Source organism: Topomyia yanbarensis, chromosome 3 (assembly GCF_030247195.1).
Source record: "Topomyia yanbarensis strain Yona2022 chromosome 3, ASM3024719v1, whole genome shotgun sequence".
Taxonomy (NCBI): Eukaryota; Metazoa; Arthropoda; class Insecta; order Diptera; family Culicidae; genus Topomyia; species Topomyia yanbarensis.
Genome location: NC_080672.1, coordinates 292,816,548 through 292,843,874, shown reverse-complemented (window position 1 = coordinate 292,843,874; position 27,327 = coordinate 292,816,548). Strand labels below are relative to the sequence as shown.

The 27,327-nt window shown below is 37.7% G+C and overlaps 2 protein-coding genes and 1 long non-coding RNA gene across 9 annotated transcripts in view; 2 read left to right on the top strand and 1 right to left on the bottom strand.

Moving 5' to 3' along the window:
- Nucleotides 1-3,540, top strand: part of LOC131693251 (uncharacterized) — a 38,435-nt gene extending 34,895 nt beyond the window's left edge. The window contains exons 2-7 of the mRNA XM_058980931.1: nucleotides 1,415-1,499; nucleotides 1,559-1,636; nucleotides 2,328-2,422; nucleotides 2,528-3,058; nucleotides 3,204-3,408; nucleotides 3,461-3,540. Of these exons, the coding sequence (XP_058836914.1) occupies nucleotides 1,481-1,499; nucleotides 1,559-1,636; nucleotides 2,328-2,422; nucleotides 2,528-3,058; nucleotides 3,204-3,408; nucleotides 3,461-3,483 (951 nt within the window). The 5' untranslated portion in view covers nucleotides 1,415-1,480 and the 3' untranslated portion in view covers nucleotides 3,484-3,540. The remainder of the gene's footprint in view (nucleotides 1-1,414; nucleotides 1,500-1,558; nucleotides 1,637-2,327; nucleotides 2,423-2,527; nucleotides 3,059-3,203; nucleotides 3,409-3,460) is intronic.
- On the bottom strand, nucleotides 578-1,055 carry LOC131693252 (uncharacterized). Its single transcript, XR_009306189.1, has 3 exons — nucleotides 869-1,055; nucleotides 728-814; nucleotides 578-661 (listed from the first exon to the last, which is right to left on the bottom strand). It is a non-coding gene; the product is annotated as an uncharacterized LOC131693252 (long non-coding RNA).
- A 7,415-nt stretch (nucleotides 3,541-10,955) lies between the features above and the next one.
- Nucleotides 10,956-27,327, top strand: part of LOC131691135 (cAMP-dependent protein kinase type II regulatory subunit) — a 348,167-nt gene continuing 331,795 nt past the window's right edge. For 2 of the 7 annotated variants that reach the window (XM_058977315.1, XM_058977312.1), the window contains exons 1-2: nucleotides 10,956-11,456; nucleotides 11,941-12,329. The gene's annotated coding sequence lies outside the window, so the exon portion shown is untranslated. The other 5 variants (XR_009305723.1, XM_058977317.1, XM_058977314.1 and 2 more) reach the window with 4 other exon arrangements.

Sequence of the window (27,327 nt, the reverse complement as noted above, 5' to 3'; positions counted from 1 at the left end):
TGTAATTCAAAGAGAAAAGGTCGTAGAAAAATGTTGAGATCTGGTTCTTCGTAATGCTGCGATTATTGAATTTCTCCGTGAATATCTTACTGCAGGTGGTAGTTCATTTATAGTTATAATAAGCGGCCATAACGATCGTTTAGTATTGGAATTGAACAGGGCAACCCCATCGGTATTGAAAGTTAAAGTTAATTGAAAGGTCCGTTAAATATGCTGTTACCCAGTAAAATTCAGCCTGAAATGAGCCGGAATTCCGGCTGGTTCCAGTCGGTATTCCGGCTACAGTGACACAACCGATTCTAACGGTTGTGTCACTGGAGCCGGTGTACTAACTGGAACCAGTCGGAATTCCGGCTCATTTCCGGTTGAACTTTACTGGGTAATATCATTAATCAAGGTTCTTCAATATACATAATTTCTGACGATTTACCTCTGCATACTCGGTATTCTGACATTCCTCTGATTCGGATGGCCAGCTTTCATTTGATGCAGAATCCGTATCAGTTTCCGGACTGGAGTCAGAATCTTGATTATAGTTTTTTTCATATTGTATTTCAGGTTCATTGTTTTCTTCGTCGTCTTCTGCTACATTATCGCTAACAGTTGAGTTACTATATCCACTACTAATGTGTTGAATTAATGACACGTAATCGTCTTCATCCTATTGAATTAAATAGATATTAGATCAAACAAAACAAAGCTCATGATATTTCCAATCTAAAATTACCCCTTGTCCTGGCTCCGACAACCTTCTGTGCCCTGAAGAAATCCTGGGTGTTGTTGCTATGTTGACAAGAGCTTCATTTCGTTTTATCTGTTGAAAAATATTTCTTATACTTAATTTAATTTGAAAATTGTATTTGTTTACCTGGTTATATCTTCTGCCATACGGAATTCCAATGTTCTTGTGATAAAGTTTATTATGCCTAGAATTTCTCATGGCTGGCTTGAGTTAAAACTGCACGATACACCTTTAATAAACTCCCGTATATATTCTGAAATTGTTGGATTTTCGAAAATTTCCATATTTTTATTGTATTAGTGCATCAAAATAAATACACGATGAAAAAGAATTTATATTTATTCTACTCTACAACTTAAGATTTTTTACATACAGAAAGGCATTGTAAATTTAGTATTTTACAACAAAAATCATTGTAACCAATTGTAACCAATATTTTTAGAGTGTATCATGATGTAAGTGTTGGTGAGATTCGTAGCGATTTTTCTATAGCGGACCCTACAATATTTTTGCCCGTGCACGGGCAAAAATATTGACAATAAAATAATTTTGATCAATATATTGATGGTGTAAGGCTATTTGGAAATACTGATTCTGTAAAAATTAAATAGGATTGATGTATTGAAATTGACTTGGTAATATTTTTATTGACAATATTCTTGTCTCGTGTAGGATCCGTTTATGAGGAGCCTAAGCGTCACCGACATTTGCTTTTGATAATTTCCAGGCGGTGAAAACATGGGTCGTGCAAAAAAAGGTAACTCGTTTTAAATTCATCTATAAAAATGCAATCAAATCTTTTTCATCTCTCTCTAGCAACAACCGAAGCCGTCAAATCCAAGTGGCCATCCAAAACAGGGCAAAGCGGAAGATTCCGGAAGCCGAAGCCTCTGGGTAGGTATTTATTAGGTTTGTTCCAGCATTTCATTTGTAACTTTTCGGAGTTAAATAACATCCTCATGTTGTTTACTCTGTTTCCCAGTAAGTTTAGCCGGAATTCGGGTTGGATGTAGTTAGTATTCCAGTTCCAATGACACAACCGATTATAATCGGCTGTGTCACTGGTGCCGGAATACTAACTATAACCAGCCAGAATTCCAGCTCATTATCTGGTTGAACTTTACTGAGTTGCTACCGGAGATATACAGGATAGAGAAAGCGAATATACGGAGAGCTGTTCTTTGTTTACTCCGATCCTCCTTCTGGAAGTTGATACAAATACATAGTTGAACCAGTGCAATTAGGAATCATCTGCATATGACTCCCGTGATCTAGTGTTGAAAATTGAACTGAAAAATGATTATATCTCTTGAGAAAATTCAAAATAAACTCGCCACCACAGATTTCGGCGGTACACTGAACAAAAAACTTTTCTATTCGGTTGTAGCTGTACCTAACGAGTCACAGTTCGTTTCGTCCGGTATTTCCTGGGTAGATTTCCTAATTGTGTGTTCCCGAAATTCGTGAGCATGTGTGGAACAAAGCAACAATAATGACAGTGAACAAAAGATGTCATATGCAGATGGTTTCATAAGCGCTTTTTCGAACTTAACTCAAAATATTGATTTCTATCTGTTTATATCAGAGGTCGAACCGACTTCGAAAATTTTGAGAACGAGGCAAACTAACGGACAGCGCCAGTCAGCCAAACAAATGAACGAGAAACATCTTCAATCGATGGTAAGAAAACAACAATAATTCTTTCATGTGTGAATGGTATATAATAGATAAATCCCTATTTCTTTCCATACTCATGTACTTATTCTCTTTTCAATTTCTTTATAGCTAGCCGAAAAACTTAAACAACAAAGCATATGCTTGAGCAGCAGTGGACATATGATGGTGACTATTCCGGAAGACGTCTCGCTTTGCTCCAGCTGCCCTGGAACCTCATGCGATCCGCTGGATCTCGGAACCACATCGCCAGTTGTGAATCCAGAACCCGAAATAGCGAATGATGCGGAACGCTTCCCGGTTCCAATTTCGATAAAAGAAGAAACTTTGAACACATTGAATAGCGATCGAGGAGATGGTTCAGATACTGAGACCGAAGGAAGCATTGAAGAAGCCGAAAATACATGTGGTACAGATTCATCATTTCCAGTACCAGCAGAGAACGACAAATCTAGTTCTGCACAAGGCGATAACGCAAATGAAGCACAGTATTGGAAGACACGATACCAAAGTCAGGCGGCCATGGTAAAACGATTGTCAAAGCAACTACTTGAGCATCGAGTTAAACTCGCGCAACTGAAAGACTTGGTAGCCTTCCAGATGTCAGAGATAAGGGATCTAAAGATGGGAAAACAAAGCAGTGTAAGTTTCTACGAGTGTTCTACAATTTCAATCTTATTACATTTAATATTATTGTAGAGCAACATTTTTATTGTTATTTTTGAATAGGTGTCAGATTAGTGTTTTCTTATACTTATTAATACTTCATCTTCATCTTTATTTACAGGCATTTACCATTGAATCTGGAATCGATATAACGATTGAGCAAATAGAGTCCATCCACTTGGAATCGAAAACAACTGCTATCTTTGCCCAGAAGTTAGCGATGTTTTTTTATGGGGCAGATGAACTACGCCGACGTCGAGTAACTTCAAAGGGTGGTGATCCAACAATGCTACCAATATCACCAAAGAAGTTAAAATTCATCCATAGTTAGCATTTCAGTATTTGAATAGTATTCGCCACTAATCAATCTATTTTCAGACAACGAGCTGCCAAAGGGTTGATGCCTACGAAACTATTTTATTGGAAGCAGATAAAGCTACGCTTAATAGAGCACTGGCAACTAAGATCGCAAATCTGCGCAAGGCAGTAGTATATGCGAATCGCGAATATAAAACCGCGGTTTAATTTTCTGGTATTCCTTTCCCAAGGATTTTATCTAAATATTTTCTTATATTAATTTCAAATTCACACGTCTGCAAGAAGCAGTAGTTTATGTTATTATTTTTTTACGAAAAAGTTTTATTTAAGAATAAAAGTTACACAAATAAGCAAAAATGATATTTGGTATCTATATACCCAAGTAACCAATAAGCATTATAACGTAGCCTAATATCTGCTTTAGATCCACATATAATGCAGTCTTATAGAGCTGTGAAGCCCTTAATACTTATATACTGCTGGTATTATGCCAGAAAAGGCGAAATATAGTGCTATTACTGTGCAGAGATTGACAGCTCGTTTCTGCAGTACTAATGCTATTATATAGCACCAGCGCACAAATGTCAAATTTTAAAACCTTACATTAGCATTACTAATGCTATTAAAAAGCTTCAGCTGGCTGTCATCGTCCGCCATGGTTTTAAAACCATTTCTTATATTTCCTTTCGATATGATGAGCAAAAAGGAAAAAAAATTAAAATAAAATGTTCTGTTTAAAACCGTAATTGTCTCTCTTCTAATGCATTGTAATGAATATCCTTAATGGGTTTTCGTTTTGACATGATATGACAATTTTACGAAAATTACCTTTAGTAAGTCTCCAACTGAGGTACCTTGCCTTGTCCTTCACGGTAAGTGCGCTGCGTTTGCTCTCAGGACTATATTGCATATGCTCGATTGAAATGAAATATGCCGAATATAATCTTCAAGAAGAGTTTAATAACAAATAAACCCACAGCATTACAATAGCATTATATCGGCTTTCCATTTGCTCTATAATGGCATTAAATGCACTTTTAAAGCTTACATGCTTTAAAGATCCTTGAAGCATGTACGCGTTATATCAGCTTTATATACGCATATAGAGCAAGCGATAATGCTATATGTCGGCTGCGCAGTTATGCATTATTGATGCTAATATAGTTTTATTGCATTGTTAATGCTGTAATGGAGTTTCAATGCAACATTAGTGCAAATGTATAGCCAATATAGTGCAATGGCTTAATGCTTATGGTTACTTGGGTAATTCCGAAAGCAACTTTTATAGTAAAATCGCTGTAAAACGATCCTACAATTCACAACTAAAATGATACGAAATACAATGTAAAACAACGTTTTGTCCAGAAAAATCTACAATGATACAACTATATAAAGCATTGTTATCAGGTTTAAAATGTATGGGAAAAAGTCCATTTTTTCATTGTTACATCACTTAACGACCCCCCTTTTTCGATGTAAAAATAATGTTTACAACGAAACTGGATGTAGAAACATCAAATTTCATTATTTTTTCATTGCAAATTTTTCAGTACTTCCAATTTTTTTATAACGCTTTTCACTGTAATGTAACAATGAAAATTGTTGTAATGCTGCTGTGCATTTCTGTTCGGGAGCCCCCTAATTGCCAGCAAATTGCTGGCAAATTGTAGGGCAATTAGCGCATCCGAGTTGGCAAATAGCCCCCCGCTAGCCAGCAACTTGCCCTTTTTGACTGGAATTGAGTGAGTGTAGACGGGGTCAAAAATATATTTTGAACGAAGTCAATGTGATCGAATATATTTCAAAAATTACGTTTATAGTTAGCAGTTTCTTGCAGGGTTTTGACGTCAAATACGCAAAATACATTCCAAATTTCAATTTTGATGGCAAGAAAATCAGAATTATACATCGGAGGCTGCCGCCGCTGAGGACAGCAAATTTTTGTTTTTAATTCTCAGTTTTAGATTATAGAACTGTTAAAATTATGAATCGAGAGCTGAAACATTCCTGAACATACCCTGAGTCACGTAATTGTTTGGAATGTCACCCTATTAGAACGGTTGTTTTTCACTTTTCACTGTAGAATAAAAAATCATAAACAAACATTGATTCACCATAAAGCCACTCTAAGCATAATCATATGTGTTTAAAGAAACTTATAGAGCAAAGGACAATTAGCAGTATAGCGGCAGATAAATTCTACTGATTTCTTTACTAAATTGAGACGAAATCCGAATCCGACCACCGTTATTTGATTTTTTGCATTTTTGATATTCTAACTTGATGAAAAATGGTATTAAGAAAGAAAAGCTACCATGCAGTGTCTAAAATACATTGGTATCAATTTTTAACAACATTTTTTACACACTATTTATTGAACCCTTCAAAATGAAATTTTGCAAAGGAACTTTTTGAAGTACGCTAAATGAAAAATACATATACATATACAAATTTTACAGATTCTTGCAAAACCACTAAATTATACATCTAAATCGAATTTTAAGCATCGCCGATGGTAACTCCGATTTTGATAAATTTGAAACAATTCGAGATGACCTAATGATGGTGAGACTTGGAAAATTGCACACTTCGTTGGTGCTGCTGGTGGCGGGAACGAGTTGCACTTGCTTGCCGCTTCCGACTGGCCGGGACTCTCAACGGCCGCGTACTCCCTGCTGCGAATGCTGGTTCTAGTTGGCTGCTGCGGCAGCTGTCCTTTTTACTTAGCCTTTTGTTGGAATCTCCCTAGCGACGGTGGCGAACTATCGCTCTATTCGCCATAAACGATCCCGGAAGTCACCGCAGTGAACTTATCAGAGGGAAAGTTTGTCCGCTCTGCTTCGTTCTCCTTGGCAATCAACTGTAGAGGAGAGCTTGGCTCGTTTGACTGATCCTCCACAGTGAGAACGGTCAGTGTTCGTTCCTTATCGTTTATCCGGGGTAGCGAGAGCGCTTCTTTGCGGTTAGCTCTCCCTCTATGGCGAGCCAACCGAGGGGCCAGCACAAGCAGGCTCGAGTGCGTTGTATTGAAAATACTGACGTATTTTGAATGTAATTAAAGTAATTAATGAAACAATTTAAAAATATTTCTGTTGTACTTAATAATACTCAATGTAATTAATGTCGATGTGCAAGCACTTAAAGTATTTCAAGTACATATTGGCAATAATTAAAATGCTTTGCGTATTTCAAGTACGAATGCAATCTTTTCTGCAATTAAATTACAATGAATTTAACACGCATTTTTTAAATATTGGCGATAATTAGGGGAGACTGAGGAGACTTGATCCGCGGGGAGACTTGATCCCATCATTGTAACTCAAAGGCGGATCAGAATACATTAATCGAATATACTATAAAGTTGCGTAGTTTTATCTAAACATAAATTTCATTAACACAGAAAAAAGAAATTGGACTTTTGTGTAACCGAATTTTTACCGATTTAAAAAAAAGTCTCAGAAGAACTGAAGAAGATTTATTTTTCAAATTTTCAAACTTTTATAAAATTGATAAAATCACCCACTACATTCTCTACTTTTGCATACAGAATTACAGGAGAATGTCAATTATATGAATACGTTATGATTGAGCTGATTCTTTTGTTCAACTATATTTTTACTAAAGTTTGCTGAAATAGATGCTATGGGTTCACTTGATCCCTTCAAATTCGTGGAGATTTGATACCCTTCGCCATACTTCATACACACCACTGAAAATAACCACATTCACACCAGAACAATTGAAGTCATTGTTGTCATAAAAAAATGTCAAAAATGAACGCTTCATCGTAAAGAAACATAACTGTAATTGTTTACTACAGTATACGTAGCAACCATTCATCCCACATTTGACGTTCCTCAACTAGGGGCAGATCACTCTAAGAATGTATAACAAATTTGCATCAAATTGAAAAAAATGCATTAAATTTCCATTTTTGCATCAGCTGTGCACTGCCTCGCAGAAAAGTTTGTTTAACAAACGTCCTACACTGATCCACTTTGTTCGACGTTTTGTTAAATGTAGGGCTAGTTTTTCTGTAGGGTTTTGACGTCTTACACGCAACGCAAACAACATTGCACGCAACGCAAAAACATTGCACGCAACGCAAAATACATTATGAATTTCTATTTTGATGGAAATAAATGCATTTAATTTCGCTGATTTTTAAAAATGCATCATAAGTGATCTGCCCCTAGTTCCTCAACCATAATAAAGACAGCTTTCAAATAATTGCACGGAGATTTGGGGAATTCGTAAAAAAATCAGGTGAGAGATGCGTAATATGTAGTAACAAAAATAACAATATCTAATCATAACAATTTAATCAATACTACAATTTATTTATAAAATTGAATGGGGTAATGTACCCGTTTTTGCCCTATTAAGAAGGGTACCACATTATTACTACAATAATTTTATTATTTCAGCTTCTTTGATTTGTTATTAAGGTCCATTTTTTTATTTCGATTATGGAGGTTTTAACGTTAAGGTCATTCGCCTCTTATTAAGAGCCAATATAATAACAAAATTGTCTTGAGAATGGTGAAAATCTTCTGTTTGAGCGCAGCAAAATCTCTAATCGAGTACCCCCATTATCGCAATACCATTCGAGTCAATGCGTTGAGCAAAGATGGCAGACGCTGCTCTAACCAAAGGCTTCAGATGGGTAGGATGATAGTAGAAACAGGGCAAAAATAGGCTTATTACCCTACATGCTCTTTTAAACACGTTTTCATAAAGGAATCAAGTGTCCCCAAATTAGGGATCGAGTCTCCACTAATCTAAGAATTTCCCATTTTTTTGATGTTGTCCAGAAATGCTCATAGCTCATGTCCAGTATAATATTTCCATGTAATTTTTTTAATGATTATTAGTCATCCCTAGAAACAATATAAAGCTACAAAAAATACATAGTTTTTTATCATTCCACGGAGTTGGACTGAAAAAAAGGGGATCAAGTCTCCTCAGTCTCCCCTAATGTACTTCATTGTACTTAGGGCCGATTTCTTCATTCGCGCTTAACTTTTAAACCAGGTTCACCAGTACGTTTAAACCTAACTTAAGCGCTAAGCGAGGGTGAAGAAATCAGGAAATGAAAGTAACTAATTAAGCGCGACTTTTTGTCAACGACTTAGTGCTTGCCCCTCGAAGACAACACCACACGAACGACGAGCAGGCAATTTTTTACACGGTGACTGCCTTTTTTACGACCAAAAAAGAATCACCAACCGCGTCGCTGTATAGCTGTCATTGCCGTTGCGCAGCATAATCAGCACCCATTTCACAGCAAGAGGAGAGCCGTAACTTACCTAAACCCTATGCTGCGTACACAAATTTTCAACGAAATTGTCTACACCTGTCTGCACACACATAACCGTTCATAAACGCGAGATGGAACAACAATTTCCAACTAAATGTGAACGGCACAGAACAGCGGTGAGCCTATAGTGTTGCGTAAACAAATACACTCTACGAAGTGTGTTCGCAAAAATGGGTATATATCATTCCAGTGCTACATTGTTACCCTAACGAGTTACACATTCAAGTTACACACGATTTTGTCTTGCGCGCCAATGCGATGTTTTGATTTTGACGATGAAATATACCCGGATGGAATTTCACAATAGCATTTACCCTCCAATCATAAAACAATAGATATTATATTTATTAACGTTTCAACAGTTCTTCAACGCAGAGTACTCGCAGTAAATTTACAATAAAATTTCATGTGACAATCAATTTTACTGTTCAGCAAAAAACTAAGACAGTAAATTCACATCAAATTTTACCGTTTTCGAGAAAAAAATGTTTGAAGAAAAATCGATTTTTCTTATGTTAAGATACATATCCGCTTCCCTCTTTTACTGTAAAAGTCAATTTTATATTGAATGATTTTGTTACTGTACATTTCTATTCGGGAAAAGAAGCAGCAGAAATGACGGCAGCCATTCCCTACAATGCAAACAACGAAAGCTGAACAAGCCTTTATTGCGAGGGAAGAAACTGAACAACTAAAGGTAAATCACTCTAAACTTGGTTTGAGTCCGACCCCTGCCAAAAAAGATTAGGCGGAATTAGAAAAGTTTAACCGAGATTGAAATAGTTTAGCGAGATATTTTGGCATCCAAGTATTTGAAGTGACTCCTACTATCTAAACCAAGAATATTGAAAACTAGGTGGAATTATTCAAGAACAGAAAAAAGTTAACAAGATAAGCTAAAACTAGTCGGGATTCCAAAGTTTAGAGTGATTTCACCCTAGCCATTGTCCAGCTGAATTGTTTGTTGGGTTTTACAGATCTTTGCAGCAGAACAGCAATTGCTATATTCCGTTTTCTACAGTAACGAGAGAAACTGGAAGTGCTCCGGAGCAAACAGAAAGATGGGGAGATGTATTCTGATTTTCTCTTCTTCAGGTAGCAAAGTAAAGACATATGCAAATATATTTATATTTGGTAAAGAGTAGAAATTGTTTGTGCTCCTGTTGCTTCGGAACAACTGGGATCAAGAAGCATATACTAGAATAAACCTTTTATTGCTAGCGCGCAAAACATACTCGTCAGTAACTAACATCATCCAGTTAGACAATATGTCCAAGCTAACATAAAATTGGCGCCACACAACATGTTTGAACGCCTAAAGCAACTGCCTGGTACCGAGTAATGTTCCAGTTAGCCAAGTACTGAAGCTCTGGGTCGTTGAAGAGTATAGGCAGATGTATAGTATCTGGCAGCAAGTCGTCAGTTACTTGCGTGTGGAATACGAAACATTCAAATCCAACTTTTCCAAGTTAGGTCTTGTGTTCTATTGCGCAAATTGGTTAATACAATTTCGTTCTGTTGGGAAAAAAATGTTGCAAACAAATTATATGTAATATTTTGAAAATAACCTTTTTTGTGTTCATATTATTAATAATTTCATTTTATGTTACCTAATTTTTCTTCGTGTGTAACAGAAGACACTTGAGACCTTTCGAAAAAGTATTCTCGAAATTCATTCTGTTTTGAACATCGATCTTCGATATGTCAGCATGCGGCTGATAAGGGAAAGTCGACAAAATGAAATGAATATCTTTAAATTATAGTGGTATTGGTGTGAACAAACGATTTAAATCTCGTGCTGCTATCGAGAGTACTAAATAGTTGACTCTCACGTGATTCTCCCACTGTACCTGAAAGGTGGAAATTGACAGATACCTTGCGCCTACTCTGTTGCATATGCATTCATTCTAGCTGTTTACATAGCGGTCGGTGCATCTGTTACTATATTTTTGAAAGATAAAATAAAAGATAATTCAAAATTGCCAAAGTTAAAAACTGACGTACTAGTCAGTTTGGAAAGTAGATTTGAACGTGCTTTCATTCACCACTTCTCATTCTAGCGAATCCAAACAGGTTATTCATTCATTCTGTATTCACACTTGAATCAATTTGAAATTGAAGGTTTCGTCGCTCTCGCTTTTCATATTGGATGTGCACTAGTGTTAGTGATCTTGGTTGCACAAGAGTTGACAGCGCGGTACGTTCTACGGTCAGACTTATCTCTCAGGTCAGCACCTCTTCTTCACTGTTAGAAGTGACGTGAGAGCAGTAGGTCGTGTTTTTGAGCGTCCCCGTCGTGGTTTTTTGTAGAGCATAGTACTCTACTTTTTTTCTTGTTTTAAATCCAATTTCTTAACCATTCGTACGCACGGTATCGCGATAGTGAATCAAGCAACCAGTACCAAATCAAAATCTTGAAAATCATTCACTACGTTAGCAAAACTCTCGTTTTCAGTGTGTAGTTCCAACCGCAGGCTAACATATCTGCTCACCTGTAGCAGTGTAGGGACAGGATATATTAGGAAGGTTGCGGTTGTGCTGTTTCCTGAATTTCGGTAATTACCATTATTGTGAAGTTAATTTTCCCTTGCTGTTTCACAAACGAAGTTGAATTTCTTCACCGATATTTGAAGATTCCTTTTACCCCGGTGTAAAAATTGATCCTGTCGTGTGAGTTGAAAAAATTGTGGCTAACACCAGTAAACGTAACCCGAGGAAAAATCGTACCTGTCAGTGGTGAGTGTCATTCGTGTTCCATAATGTGGTGTCTTATCGTATAGCCGTCAGAAATCGTCGCGTCCGGGAGTTATTCAATCACCTATTCCGGAACCCCATGGAGGGTGTAAAGCAAGAGAAACTCTTCTAAAGCGAGATACAAGAGCATTCGGGAAAGCGTTTCGAGAGAAAGTGAAAAGCGAGCACTCGGAAACTCTTGTATCCTTACAACTGGGCGCAAAGGAAAATTTGAAAATTTTGAAAGGGAAAATCGATTTTAAGAGAAAGAGAGTAAGAGCTGTTTTTTGCTTTCTAACATCGTATGTGTACGGTTGTGTATTCTTTTGAGGGTGTTTTTCGTTCTATCAAAGTGAAAATGTATTTCTTGGTTGCAATAAGTGACCGAAGATTTGCTTTATTCTGCACGGTTTTGCAATAAAAATTGTAAAAGCGGCGAACACATCTTTGGATAACGTTTTGATTAATCTTTTATCCGTTGATATAGAGAAAAATCTTCATAACAGTGCAGTTCTATCAATTGTGGGTTCCGTAATAGTGGAGCAAATTGTTTCAATTGTTAACTACACCGGTCGCGTCTCCATAAAATAGCAGACGAAAAAAAAAAATAAAATCAAAATAGTGTGGTGAAAAGAGTCTGTTCAAGTAAAAAAAAGGAAAGGAGAGTGCATTGACAGAGAGGATAGTGAAAGAAGAAGCTGAAAACCAGTCTCTGACAGGTTTTATAGCAATCAAAACATAGCGAGATTTTGGATTTCTTTCGTTTTCGGCTGCTGCAAGGTCAGTTTGCTGAATTTACTGCTGGACGCTAAGATTGTAAATCATTCAAGTGTACAACCAGCCATCGACAACGTAAACTGATAGCCGAAAAGCAAGGTAAGTGGCACGCTGTAGACACGTTAGATGCACTTGCAAATGAAAAGTTTATAGATCATGCTTCCGGTGCTGTGTTCACAGTGATTAATCACCCTTAAAGTGAGATATCTTTAAGGGAACACTAGATATAGGTTAGGCCAAGCACAAAATATTGGGATTGACGTAGCACTAATCGTTGTTATATTACTGTCAAAACTCATTTTGAGAGAAAACATTGGAAAAAGCCGTCACTTTCACAGAACGGTTCACTGCAGTCTACCAAAGGGGTTTTTTTTTATTATAGACTGCTTCAGCTACCTCTATATTGTAAACATGCCGCTTCTCCCTGGCTTGAGCCGAGGGCGGTAGTATGAAATTGCAAGATTTCAGTTTGAATTTTTTAAGTCAAATCTTATAATTAACATGACTGTTCCCGACAAAGGCAGATGCAGAAGTAATGTCGGTCTAGCGATGTGCCATGTCTATAACGTCAACTACGTGAATTACAATAACTGATTAAAAACAAAGCGGCAGAGCATTTGGTAAGGGAATCTAATACTAAAATAAAATCTATATTTTTTGGTGAAATCGGCGGAAAGGGTTAGCAAGTCTATCACTTGTAATTTGCGAAGACCTAGTGTAGTATCTGTAAGCAAAAAGAATGAATAATTAAAGATAAAAACCCAAACATATGAATTAAAAATAGGTAGAATTGGGAAAACCTTCGAAGAATAGCGAGGAGAAGAAAAACTATCAACTGTAAGTACATTTGTGAAAAAACATGTGGAAGGGCATTTACTTATTAAAAATAATTTGCAGTTTGATCTGCGCGGGATTTTCGTATGCTACGGAAAATACGTTTTTTCTTCGGATCCAAACAAACTCAAAAATTAGTATTGTGAAATTCATTCTAACACCGTGCGGATTGTGTCGTCAGACGTCTAATGTTGGCGAGGGGTCGGACAGGTCTAGCGTGAAGTCCGATTGTCAAACTGATTATGTTCTAGAACGCAAACTAATAGTGCTAAACCGGGAGCAAAAGACGAAAACGGCAAAGAGGATGATCTAGCGAATCCTGGCGGATAAACGGATGGAGATGGACTGAATCCTCAAAGAAAAGCGATGGAAAATTGAGGCATTACAAAGAAAGTGCCAATTTTTCCCGAACGCCCGGAAGAATGCTCGCTGTTTATAGGGACATCAAGCGTCCGGTGAAGCTAATGGTTTCACGGACATCCACAATCTGGTGAGGTTGCAAGAAAGCATGAAGGGTTCTGCCTTGGGGAGTGCACGCGGTCAACTGCTGTTACCCAGATCAGCTCCAAAAGCAATTGAAAAGCTACTACAGTGCTAGCTGGAGAAAGTAAGAGGGCTAGGGCCTCCGAAAGCCGACAAATTGACAAGTTTCATCCTATTCTGAAACGCAGTGGAACAACTGTGTGACCATCTTGTGGCTGCTGAACATGACCAACATATGATGAATCCACCGCTGATGCAAGAGCTGGTTGACAAACTTCCAGCGCGCCATAAGCGGGAGTTGGTTCGCTATACGTGTGGTGATTTTGAGAACGTTTACGGACTTGTCAATGTCAATGATCGTACCCGAAGCGTTTGAAGCGAATCCTGGAGTGGGCAGGACAGTCTACAAACACACACTGAATCACGACGGCGGACAGGAAGACTAAAGTAACCTAAATAACCGAACAGAAACGGAAGCAGTGCAGTCTTCCATCGAACAGATGACCGTTTGCGATTCGACCAGAATTTTGAAATCCTGAGACTGGCTGCCCGAATCAAGATCATCGAGCGGTACAAATTAGGTAAGGTGTACCTAAACGACCACGGAACTGGCTATTGCAAGCTCAATCTTCGATGTCGAGTCGGGAACCTGTCGTGAACGTCAATTTCTTACTGCATTCTGGAGTGAAGGTAGTTGAGGAATTCCACGAAGATTCCTCCGAAAATCTTTAAAATCGTGACCGACCATCTTAGATTCCAATGAAACTTTCAAATGGTTTACAATATCGCCTTGATGTCAAAGAGAAAGTTGCACGAAAGTTTACGGGCCTTTTTAAAAACCTATTATTTTTTGATGGAGAAACGCGACTAACTTATGAAAAGGTCGTAATAAAACAAAATAATCGTGTTGTTAAAACAAAAGTTAAAATATCTCGAGAACTACTACATTTTAGAAATTTTTTGTTAAGAGCATTTCAATTTAAAATGGCGTTTAGAATCATATTCAAAAATAAAATTGTATTTTTGACTGCAAATAGTAAGAATTATAAAAAAATGTCAAAAGTTGTTGTTAGGAACACTTTTTTATTGAAAGCTTCTCCATGATCCAAATACACTAAAAAGTTGCTTTTACGTCTTTAAAACGATAAACATTAATTTTTTGACATTTTTTGATGGGGTAACGCGAATAACTTTTAAAAAGAGCATAATTACACGAATTAATTGTTTTTGAGGTAGCAAAATTTCAAATATCTCGAAAACTATCGCATTTTGGAAGATTTTTGTTAAGTGCATTTTGATTTTAAATGGTGCTTAGAATTATATTCTGTAATAAAATTACAATTTTGTATGCCAATTAGTATGAAATTTAAAAACATGTACGAAGTTATTGTTAGAAAAACTTTTTTACCGATTTTTTCTCCATCATGCAATCACAATCAAAATGTTTCTTTTCTCTTTAGGTTTTTGGTAACAAAATATAAAAAAATTAAAAAAATGGGTTTTTTCGCAATTTAAATTTTTATCATAAATTTTTGTTTTTTTGAAAAATGACAACATTTTTTTCAGTGTATATTTTTTTCGGACAGAAGTTTTCATTCCCTGTAACTTGTTCTCAGATAGTTTTGCTGTATAAAATACAGTAATCGACAAAAAAATTTGAAATTCATACACGTAGAAACGTTTACACCCTTTTGAAAAATTACTCTTGTATCAAAATATTCCAATTGCCAGAGAATATCATGGAGATTCATACAGCGAATACACCTGAAAGGTTTCGTTCGAATCGACGATGGTCATATTTTGCGGTCGGCCGGTTTCTCATGGAATCCCTCAGTTGCAATCAATGCACACATTGATTGAAACAAGACGCTGAACACAATTGCTTTTTAGGCGAAAGAGCAAAGAAGCTATGCTCACGTAGCCTCTGAAGGTAAGTTGTCTGGAACCGACAATCCTACTCTCTTCTAGCATGTGTACTACACAGTAAAAATTAGGCATCAGATTTATGGTCCGCGCACGATCAAAATCTGATTTATGCACGCGAAGTTTATGTTTATATTTGCGCTTATTACCTTAATCAACAGGCCCTTGGCTCCAATGGTGGTTGCTTAAACTAATTACATTTCAAAATAGCGAATATTATCGCTTTTATCGAATTCCGCGTCCGGTTGAAATCAAAGGTTGTCGCCACAGTATTAAAAATTCGCTGGAGTCCGGTAACAGCGCTCTGGCAACCATGGTTGGTTCTCCTGATCGGAACTCGCAGAATAGAGTTATTACGTAGAGATCGAACGCGGGCTTGAAGATCTAGACGTCCGAGGATTATAGGGCAATCCACTCTGGCGGGGAGAAAGTCCGAGACGAACAGGGCTCGAGAGCAGTCCCTCCGAATGACATACATGCTAGCGCAAACGACAAACAGGTTAACATATAAACGCTCGAGTCCGTCGCGATCAGATGGTGTATGTGAGTTTTCCATTTTAAAAAGTGTACGATTTCCGCGAGTGGTGTATTTTTGTAATGAAAGTGAGGAAAATCTTACAGAGAGTGGTCGCCATTGAAACACAAGAGACATCTGTCCAGCCAAAGGAAGTATAAATGACTAATATTTTTATATATAATATAACTGTTCGAATGGAATAGAGGGAGAATATTCTTATATATTAATTAGATGTGGCAGGTTCCAGGCTAGAATGATTTCACCCGTTTAGTCGGTTTTATGTTGATTACTCCAATAAGATTATTAGATCCGGAGTTTTAGGTTGGTGGCTACGGTATATTCTCAGTTTTGTAAGTCGGTAGAACTCTGTAAATATTGCGCTTCCGTTTTAAAGGCTTATTTATTCTTGAAATTAGTAACATATCTCAAAATTCTTAGACTCGTGGAATTCTGAAGTTCTTTGCTAAAATCCCAAATAGGGAATTACTAGATATCTGCTTAAACCCACGGATGCCAAATTTTGTCTGATTTCTCTAAAATATACAAATTAGCTAAATCCTGAATCATGGGATGCTTAAATTTCTAATATATTAAGTCCCTAATTTTGGCTTTTGGAAAGATTTAAGTTAGGAGTTTCTATTCATCTGATTCGTTGGCTCGACATTTCAACATTTGACACTGTAATCTCTTCATCAACTAGTCTAATTTATTGTTGTATTAGTTGGTAATTGGTTCCAGCATTATAGTACTTGATTCTTAAAAGATTTTGTAATACAAGTATCGTAACGAATTTTTCCATAATGTTACTGGTTATGGTTTCTTATCGTTTTTATCTTGCGTGTTTGTGTGTTTGAGGAATCACTATTGTTGTTTTGAACCAAATAGAAATAGCAATGACTTCTCAGTCGATTTTTAGTATGGGCTTGGCCTATTGTGAAATATACGGTACAGTCAACGAGCGCGGAAGGTTTCTGTTTTCATGATCCTGTACAGCCTATTAGGACATAGAAGTCCTGTATGGATTTTTGTCGAAGGTGAGTTGTCTGTTGGTTTGTATTTTTATGCGTTTTTTGTTTATATTACTACTAATTAACCGATTTCACAAATTTTCTCTATTGTTTTAGAAAGCGAATAAGGGCGCTATAACCCTGGCTCATTAGCCAGGGCAGGACTAAATACTTCTGTCCCATCCCAGGAACCTAGGACCAAAGGAGTGACATTAACCCTCTTAGCAAAGTCACTCTCAACGATTTATCAAACCCCCATTAAATTGAAACGGTTGTGTACGGTTGTCCACGTTTCTTCCTTATTCAAGGTTCAAAATAATCCGTTGAATAAATTATTCATTGAATGAATAATTTGATTGCCGTATAATTTTGAATCATCTTTATTTTGTACGCTGCACAGTTGGCCTGGCCGCTTTAATACTTGTGTCATATTCAATATGTGCCACAAACATTAATAATGACAAGAAAAATTGTGGACGAGCGTCTGCAATTTTCCAGGATCATGTATTGGCTGTGTATGTGTAGACTAGACTAGAAACGCTCGAGTCCGTCGCAATCACCCACTAACCTCTACGCCTGGAATCTCGCACACAGGATAACACCCCGGTGACTAAGTGAAGTCTAAAAGATGCATAAAATGAAGTATATAGAGTCCTGTTTTTGTCACTTCTTACGACATGTGAGCAGGAACGCAGGCAATCAATTCTTGGCTTCTGCCGTCGGATGCCACAGGGTCTCTTGGTTGGGTTGGCCCGGAACAAGACAATAGTGATATGTGCCACCTAGGATATACCAATCCCTTCCGAGTGGACACCAACTTCTGTTGAACGAATAAGAAAACTAATTTACGAACTTAAAACAGCAATACCTGGCTTTGTCAGCTGTCGTAAAAGCTATAATAAGACTATAATAGTATTTTGCTCATGCCTAAATATGGTTAATATGTCATTTAATAATATAGTACACTGCCATTATTCCCATAATTTTCCCATGTTCTATGGGATTCCCTATATACATGGGACAATTATACGCAGAACGGCAGTACACGTCCTACTCAAAGGCATATGAAAGTACTAGTACAATGAGAAAAAATTCTATAATGAACACGATTTAATAAATTAAAATGACAATAAAACATTGTTTCTTCATGCTGAAATGTTTGACGCAAATTGGTAAATGGTGTTCGATTCCTCTCGCGAATTGTCAAATCTCAACCCTCATACATGATTCACAGTCATTGTTGCACTCAGACAAGACTATGCGTATTCCCCACGCAGATTAATTACCTTGTGGATAAGTTGGTCAAAAAAAAACTAAACAAGCAAAGCAATTTTGTTCGCTCAGCGTAAAGAAATATCAGCTCGATTGATATCACCCGGCAAATGCGTGTTCTATTACGGTTTCATCAAATCAACGAGCATTAAAAATTACGACAAAATCTGTGCCATTTTGAAAATCTAACATCTGAGCCGCACATCAACAATTAAGTATCAGATTCACAGTCCGCGCGTGATCATCCAAGAACACAGGCGATTGTGCGGATTTAAAATAGAATGTATACTCGCGAGTTACATACACGTTAGAACACGCGACGTACAAACGCACACACGATCGAACATCTTAACGCACAAATGCTCGAGTGCTTCGCGATGATACACGTGATCGCGAAGTTCCTACGCCAGCACATAGCTGAACCGTACAATGAATATCACATTCAGAATCACGGCCCTCGACAATTGGCCTAAAGCAGTGTTTTAGTGCCATTCGCCTGTCTCGTCTGCAAATTGTAGTATGTGATTCTGACGGGGAGCCCTTTCGAGAACCTAGCTCTATAGCTCCAGTAGGACAACTCTCGAAAAAAAAAATTATATTAAACAACTTGAACAATTACTCTAAAGGAATCCAATTAAAATCTTTTAAAAGTATACTTTTTGCTGAAAAAGCTATAAAAAGAGGCGTTATTTTCGCTCCCCAAGATTACCTTACTTCTTAAACATTTACAATCATCTGTCACGTCAATCATTTTAATTAGTTCCCTTCGGTATATTCCATTCGCAAAGCTTTCCCTTTCATTTCTATTACAAAGAGTTAGGCCGATGACATGCTTACGCGATTTGCGAAGCGGTAGCGGTAAGCGAAGCGAATGCGTTTGACCTATCTCTTTGGTGTGTGCATGTAGAACGCGTAATACTGTCATAGTAAAAGCGGGGCGAACGCGGCAAAACACTATGTAAAGTGATCAGACGCGTCCGCAAACGCTTCGCTTTCCGCTTCAGCTTGTCATCGGCCTAAGAATGCCTTGACGTTTTTGTGTAATGTTGGTGGGTAGTGCTTTGCTCGAGTGCACGAATATATCACAATAAACTTTTCTAGGCAAAAGAACAATAAATCAAGATAATCATAGACGCTGTCTAAAACATTTTTTCATTGTTAAATAATATGCCATTTCTAACCGGTTCAGCCGAAGAGAATCGAGCCAATTTGCAGTAGGATCCTTGTTAATTTTCATTTTCCCTAGTATCTCACACATACATCGACGATGAAAAACATTGAATGGGCGATGAAACAAGTTGAACAGGTGGTAGAAAATTCTACCCCTTTTTCGAATGACATCAGATGCCATGCAGGGCTGCTAGTTTTATTACTCCGTAGAGAGCTTTTCGTTCAATTTTGTTACTTTTATTCTGTGTTTTTATTCATACTCACAGGTAACCGGTACCATTTTCATGAATCATCTTTTGTGTTGACCTATGGATATGATTACCCATTCAATATTTGGTCGGGTGATAGAAATAAATAGAATCGAACAAGCATTACCTCGCTTACTCCAGTGATTGAGTTCGTGCTGGACACACACATTCCTACAGAGCTCAGAGCCCAGTTCTACCAATGTTTCAAGTGAATGCCAGAGCCGTTTAAATACTAATACATACACCTTTGCGTGGACGAGTTTTCCCCACTAGCTGGCTAGCTGTTTGACTGACTGGCCTGGCCCGCTAGGCTCTGAAACCGAGAAATTAGATTTACCTCAGTCCCCCGTGCACGTCGTCAGCTGTAATACCATCCCTATGGCTGGGTTTCCTGGTTGGGTGGTGGTTTTTTTTTCTCGTTCCCACTTTTGCCAATATCAGGGATATGCTGAATTGACAGATGGTTGAATCTGATAAACGCTTTTTATCGTTATGCGTTGGGCGGATGTAGGCTGGGGTTTCGTAATTGAGTCTTGTTTGGAAAGTTTTTCCGATGCACTCATGTGGAACGGTGTTTTTATTTTAGGTGGGTGGACGGGTACTAGGTAATTTTGCGGTAATTCTTTTGCAGCCTTGCTCGTAAACCAAAGGCAATCATTTCGCCTTAAATTTTTGTTCTAAGTCTGGGAGGTGAGGTTCATAAGATACGATTATTATGTCTTATTTGAAAAGGCTCTTCGCAAACTAGTAGGAACATGTAACATGTATCAGGTTATATGATATAGTATGCAGGGCTGTACAGAGAAATTACGGGCCCGGGGGGGTCCAGCATAAGTGCCCCCTCCATCATTGTATATTTTTCGAACACATAAACTGTTAAGCTCGAAATCTGTTGGAAAAAATAATTATCAGCTATTATGTATTTCATGGAGAACTATAGAAGAATGCGCTTAGTTCTGTTAATTTCAATGACATTTTTTCATTTCAAAGGGTGTTACGGTCAATTTTTTTGTTTATTTTTCGTCGGATTCTGTCCGCACTGTGTGCCTATCACCGACACCAGAGAGGTGACTCCAAAACCAGATATCGGTTCATCTATACCGGGACCAACGACTCTACTTCCCTTACGAATAAAGACATTACACAGAGTTTTCCCCTCAGAACATCCAAAAGACCTCGTTTTTTCATAAGTTCAAATAGCATAAGATACAGAAAAATATTCAGCTAAGCTTTCGGTGTAGCGTTTTTTAATTACGTCCATCAAATTCTGTACAGCCATCTCGTACACTTTGTTCGTAACTGACAGTTTACTTCGGCAGTTTTGAGTCTTCTTCAGGTTCCACTTTACGATGGACCAATATTCCTCGATAGGGCCGAATTATTGTGTGTTGGGAGGGTTCTTGTCCTTGGGCGCCACCAGATCGTTGTAGGTGTTATACCACTACAAGTTTTTTTTTCATAACGGTAGTATTCAAATTTCGGCCAAAATTGCGTGAAATTATCGTGTTGCTTCATGAAAGGTAGCAAACCTTTTTTCCATGCACTTTTTCACACAAATTTACTAATTGACGGGTTGCTCGCAATGAAAATGTCTCATTTCGAACCACAGATACAGAAAACCTGCCGAACCAGATACTTCTGTGTGAACTTCGACAGCTTCATATGCTTGATCGGCCACTGTTCCTCCCGGTTGTCATTACGCTGTTGATAGTAGATTTGGCCACTTTTAACGGTTTCACTAACTTGGTGTGCAAGTAATTCGAATTCAGGCAATACGCGAGCAAAATTTCCCTCTGTTTCTTCACTGTCCAAGAACAAATGTCAAATAAAAAAGTCATTTTTCTGCACGAAGGCAAATGAGGGTTTTGCTAGTTTGTTGAATATCGTGCAAAGAAATGCGTCAAGTTTAAGTCAACCAAATTCGCAAAACCTTTTAAATATCTCTACGAAAATTTTAGTGACTTTAAAAGTAGCCGATCTATCAATATTTTCATATTTATCTAGAAGTCGATATTGCATGGATTTTTTCGAATCTTTGTCTGGTTTCACCTACAATTCGTTAAAGAAACAACACATTCGGCCAAGTCGGTAACTTCCCATTTGTTCGGTAGTGTCGCTGACTTTTTTTTGGTTTCAGGGAAAATTGATTCAGGCTATTTTCGCGAGTTCTCCATTTATATATTTGGTACAATATTATTGAAGAACTCATAATGAGAACTTTGCACAAATTGCAAAAATAGTAGAAAAATGGAAATGTTATAAATTTAAATGAAAACGAAAAGATCATTCAATGGAGCTAGAATTTAAAGAGAGAATAATAAAAAGGAACAAACGAGGAAAAACTAGTAAATAGATCAAATGAAACAAAAGAAAAAAGCTACAAAAGACAATAAAATAATGAAAAAATATTAAAAATATAATAGTCAAAAACTGACAATATTAAAAAAAATCAAAGACGTAGAAACAACAGAAAAAGAAGAAAATTAAGATAATGGAAAAATTAAAAAAATGCATGTATGAAAACAATTTGAAGAAATAGCAAAATAAAACAAGTTGCAATCAAATTAAACGAAGGAAAAGAAAAATAAAATTAGACAAACGTTGAAGAAATTAGAAGATATTGCAGAATGGGTAAAATAGTGATAAACGGGTAAATAACGAAATTAAAACTTAAATATCATGAACATGGAAAACAGTAAAAATGGCACAAGACAAAAAAAATGAATAAAGCAAAATATAAAAACAAGACTACAATAAACAAAAATAGAAATGAATGAAATGGATCTACTGAGATAGACGTAAAATAACAATTATACAAAATGTTTAAAATATAAAAAATAGCACTGCATTAAAAAAATCCCTCTCGTAGGTTGACGGGTTTGACGGTACTGCAAACATCTTCAAGCATATTTGAGCAGACAACTGCTTTGAGATGGTTATTGCATTACGCCTCGATAGTGGTGCCCCGAAGAGACCGAGAGGGCTTATGGGCCTTTTTTATGTTTTTTCCGCACCATGTGTCGGGTCTTCATGGGAGTCGGTCAGCAGTACTGTAACAACATTCTACATGCGCTGATTGATTTTTGTGGGGATCTGGCATGCGGTGTGGAGGGGAGTTTGCGATTTTTGCGCATTCTCTGTCCAACCTTAAAAAAAATAACAGTAGAACCCTATTAGTTGTGTTGTGTTGTAATAATTGTAGTTTTTGGTACTAGTGTACAGTTGTGTGCTAGTCGTGTGTCTATCTGTGTATGTGGGTCTTCTGAGTGTTTGTGACATATGGACCAGGGAATGGATGCAGATCTGGCTTATATGATCCCTCTCCTAGGTTGTCGGGTTTGACGGTATTGCAAACATCTTCAAGCATATTTGAGCAGACACCTGCTTTAAGATGGTTATTGCATTACGCCTCGATAGTGGTCCATCGAGGAGACCGAGAGGGCTTATGGGCCCTTTTTAATGTTTTTTGATATTTCATACTCTGCACCAGCCCAAACTAACAGTCAGCTAAGAGCCTGTGCACACTGGCGTGGCCGATTGGCGAGTCGCCGTGGAGTGACTTTTTCTGTGGGCTGTGTTTGCAGACATTGTTCAACAGCTTAACGGCTGTCTTTTTGAGCACGGCCCACAGTGGCAGTCATTGTGTGTCGATTTATCGGTCGATCTCGTCAACGTGCACAGGCGCATTAAAAATTAACAGTTGAACCCTATTAGTTTTGTTGTGTTGTAATAATTGTAGTTTTTAGTACTATTGTAAAATTGTTATGTGCTAGTCGTATGTCAATCTGTGTATGTGTTCGTCTGAGTATTTGTGACATGTCTGATTTGGCTTATATGATAGAATAGTGGGTAATCCTTCTTTGGATCACTTTTTATCCGTGTTCAATTCGTACATTCGATTCGACTCATTCGGATTGGATAAATGAAGGTACGATTAATTTAACGACGCACATCAATCATCCATTCCCGGTCAGCATAGCATGAGATACTTTTAACGGAATGCAATTGTCGTTAATAGTAAATATATATATATATATATATATATATATATATATATATATATATATATATATATATATATATATATATATATATATATATATATATATATATATATATATATATATATATATATATATATATATATATATATATATATATATATATATATATATATATATATATATATATATATATATATATATATATATATATATATATATATATATATATATATATATATATATATATATATATATATATATATATATATATATATATATATATATATATATATATATATATATATATATATATATATATATATATATCATTTTCTGGCATTTAGACGATTCCAAGTAGTTTTATTGCATGTTACATGTGTGTTTTTCAAATAATACTCAATAATAGTACTAACTCTTCTCTTTATTTCATTTTGTTTTATTTATTTTCGGTCTCATGCGTCACATTCCTATGATGACCTCTCCGAGTTCATTCATCAAAAAAGGGTAACATTGCTGCCAACAATGACTATTCGCTACCATCAGACGTCGCCAGGTTTTAGAAGAATTGAGATGTACTCTCATACTCAATTTAATCAGATAAGTAGGAACGACCAAAAACTGCAAGTAGCATATTACACATGTCTTATTTTAACACATTAAATATTATTTGTATTAACTTATTATTTACAGGTAACACACATACCTCAACACACAACACTTTCTATACACACGTAAACAATCAAACTCGCAAATATACAAATGCTCGACAGGTGACTGGGCCAAGTGCATTCACTCGTAGGATCTATCATTTCGATGATCGCCTCGATTCTACCAAACCAGTGCACAATTAAGCTGATTTAAGCTAGTCTCGTCTGGTGAATGCATGTAACCTGGAAGCCCCAGACACCACAGGACGAGACGGACAGATGACGGACAGGACTTGACGGGGCCTAGTTCAGAGTTTTAGGGATTCTCCAATGCACGCCTAGCGACATAAAAAAAAGAAAGGATCTGCTATATGTGGTGGTTGGCTATTCAAGTATTGGTAGAGTTTGAAGTACTAATGTATGTCTTTCATGTGATGATCATAAATTCAGCTGTATCTTGTACCTACCTAATCTATTACGTCTCTCATATATTGTCCTTTATTTCTTCTTTTTGAGTCCTATACTGCCATTCTACACCCGCCTTCAGCTGGGTCAGCAAAGATGGTGATAGTGAACGTCTTAACACTCACACATTCTCAAACGCGGTCTCAAGCGGGAACTTACAAAAATGCCCTCGCGCACGCGATTGCGAATCGATCACGTCCGGAAGTCTATTCTTGATCCTAGAAACCTAGGTCCATGCCTTCAGCTGAACCAATTAAGAAAATACGCCCATACCTATTAGACAACACGTCTCATGCCGACATGACCGGGAACCCTATCGATATAAACGATCCCACTCTCTGCCAGAATTCTAACCGCGCACCGAAAATTTAATATCAGACTCACGGTTCGCGCGACCATTCAAGAACACATGTTACAAAATCACGTCAGCGCACAAACGTTAGAGCCCCTCGCGATTTTCCAAGCAACCTACGCCCACGAACTCGCAAACATGAGTACACCCCGGTGATAAGGTGAAAATCTCGGCACTCATAAACTTAGCAACACGATCTCAAACGTCAACTTACAAACTCCCGCGCTCGCGCCATCATGAATCGGGATCGTCCGGAAGACTATCCTCGGTACCAACAATCTAGGTCCTTGTTAATTAATAAAAAAAATAATAAAATTGAAAAATAACTCCCATATCCACTAGACAAAACGTTCCATGGCGACATGACCGGAAACTCTAGTGATATGGGGTAACTCTCTCCCTGTCAGAATGTGATCCGTACACCGAAAGCTAAAGATCAGAATGACGGTCCGCGAATATATGAATGGCCGCACGGTTTCAAAATCGAATTTATACACGCGAAGTCACATACACGCGAGCACACGCGACAAACACGTCAACATACGAACGCTTAAGCCCTTCGCGATAATCTACGCACACCTATGCCCGAGATCGCGTAAACTTGATAACACTTCGGCAATTGTGTGAGCGTTTTAGTACTTACGACGTTACAAACGCGGTCTCAAACGCGAACCCGCAAACGCGCGCGATCATGAATCGGTCACGTCCGGAAATCTTTAGCCTTCATTCTAGCAATTTAGGTCCATACATTCAGTTGGACCAATCAAAAAAAAAATAAAGCTCATATCCACTAGACCACGCGTTCTACGGCGACATGAATGGGAATTCTAATGATATGTAAGAACCCACTTTCTTCTGGAATCTGAACCGTACACCAAAAATCAAAAATTAAGTATCAGATTCACGGTCCGCGCGCGATCATTCTAGAACACACGCGAATATGCGAAAGGCACACGGTTATGAAATAGAATTTATACACGCGAAGTTCATACACGTTAGCACACGCGACATTCAAACGCGCACGCGACATACAAACGTACACGCGATCAAGCACGTTAACGTACAAATGTTCGAGCCCTTCGCGATGATACACGCGATCGCGAGTCCCTACGCTCGCACATACCTGAACCGTACAATGAATATCACATTCAGAATCACGGCCCGCTACAATTGGCCTAATGCAGTGTTTTTTGGGCGACATTGCCTGTCTCGTCTGCAAATTGTAGTATTTGATTCTGACGGGGAGCCCTTCCGAGAACCTAGCTCTACAGCTCCAGTAGGACAACTCTCGAAAAAAAAGAAGTCCGCTTCAAGATGTTGATTACAATACGCCTCGATAGTGGTGTATCGAGGAGGCCGGGAGGGCTGATGTGAGCCTTTTTCCTGTTCTATACCTTTCCTCTATTTATCTGCTCACAACCAACTATCAACCGATAACAAATAGATAATTGAGAAAGCATGTTCTATGTGTGGTGGTTGGCAATTCAAGTATTAGCAGTGTTTGAAGCACTAATGTATATTTTTCATGTTGTGATCATAACTTCAGCTGTATCTTGTACCTGTCCAATCTATTACGTATTTTATCTATTGTCTTTTATTTCTTCTTTTCGAATCCTATACTGCCATTCTACACATGCCTTCAGCTGGGTCAGCAAAGATGGTGATCGTGAACGTCTTGACACTCACACGTTCTCAAACGCGGTCAAAAATGCCCTCGCGCACGCGATCACGAATTGGTTGCGTTCGGATGTCTATCCTTGATCCTAGAAGCCTGGGTACATGCCTTCAGTTGAATTAAGAAAATACGCTCATACCTATTAGACAACACGTCTCATGGCGACATGGCCGGGAAACCTGGCGATAGAAGGGAACCCACTTTCTGCTAGAATCTGAACTGTACATTTAATATCAGGCTCACGTTTCGCGCGACCATTCAAGAGCACACGCAATTTTTTTGAAAAATCATGTAGGCATACAACCGCTAGAGCCCCTCGCGATTATCCAAGCAACCTACGCCCACGAACTCGCAAACATGATAACACCCCGGTGATAAGGTGAACGTCTCAGCACTCATAAACTTACCAACGCAATCTCAAGCGTCAGCCTACAAACTCCCGCGCTCGCGCGATCATTAATCAGAATCGTCCGGAAGTCTCTATTCTCGGTACCAACAGT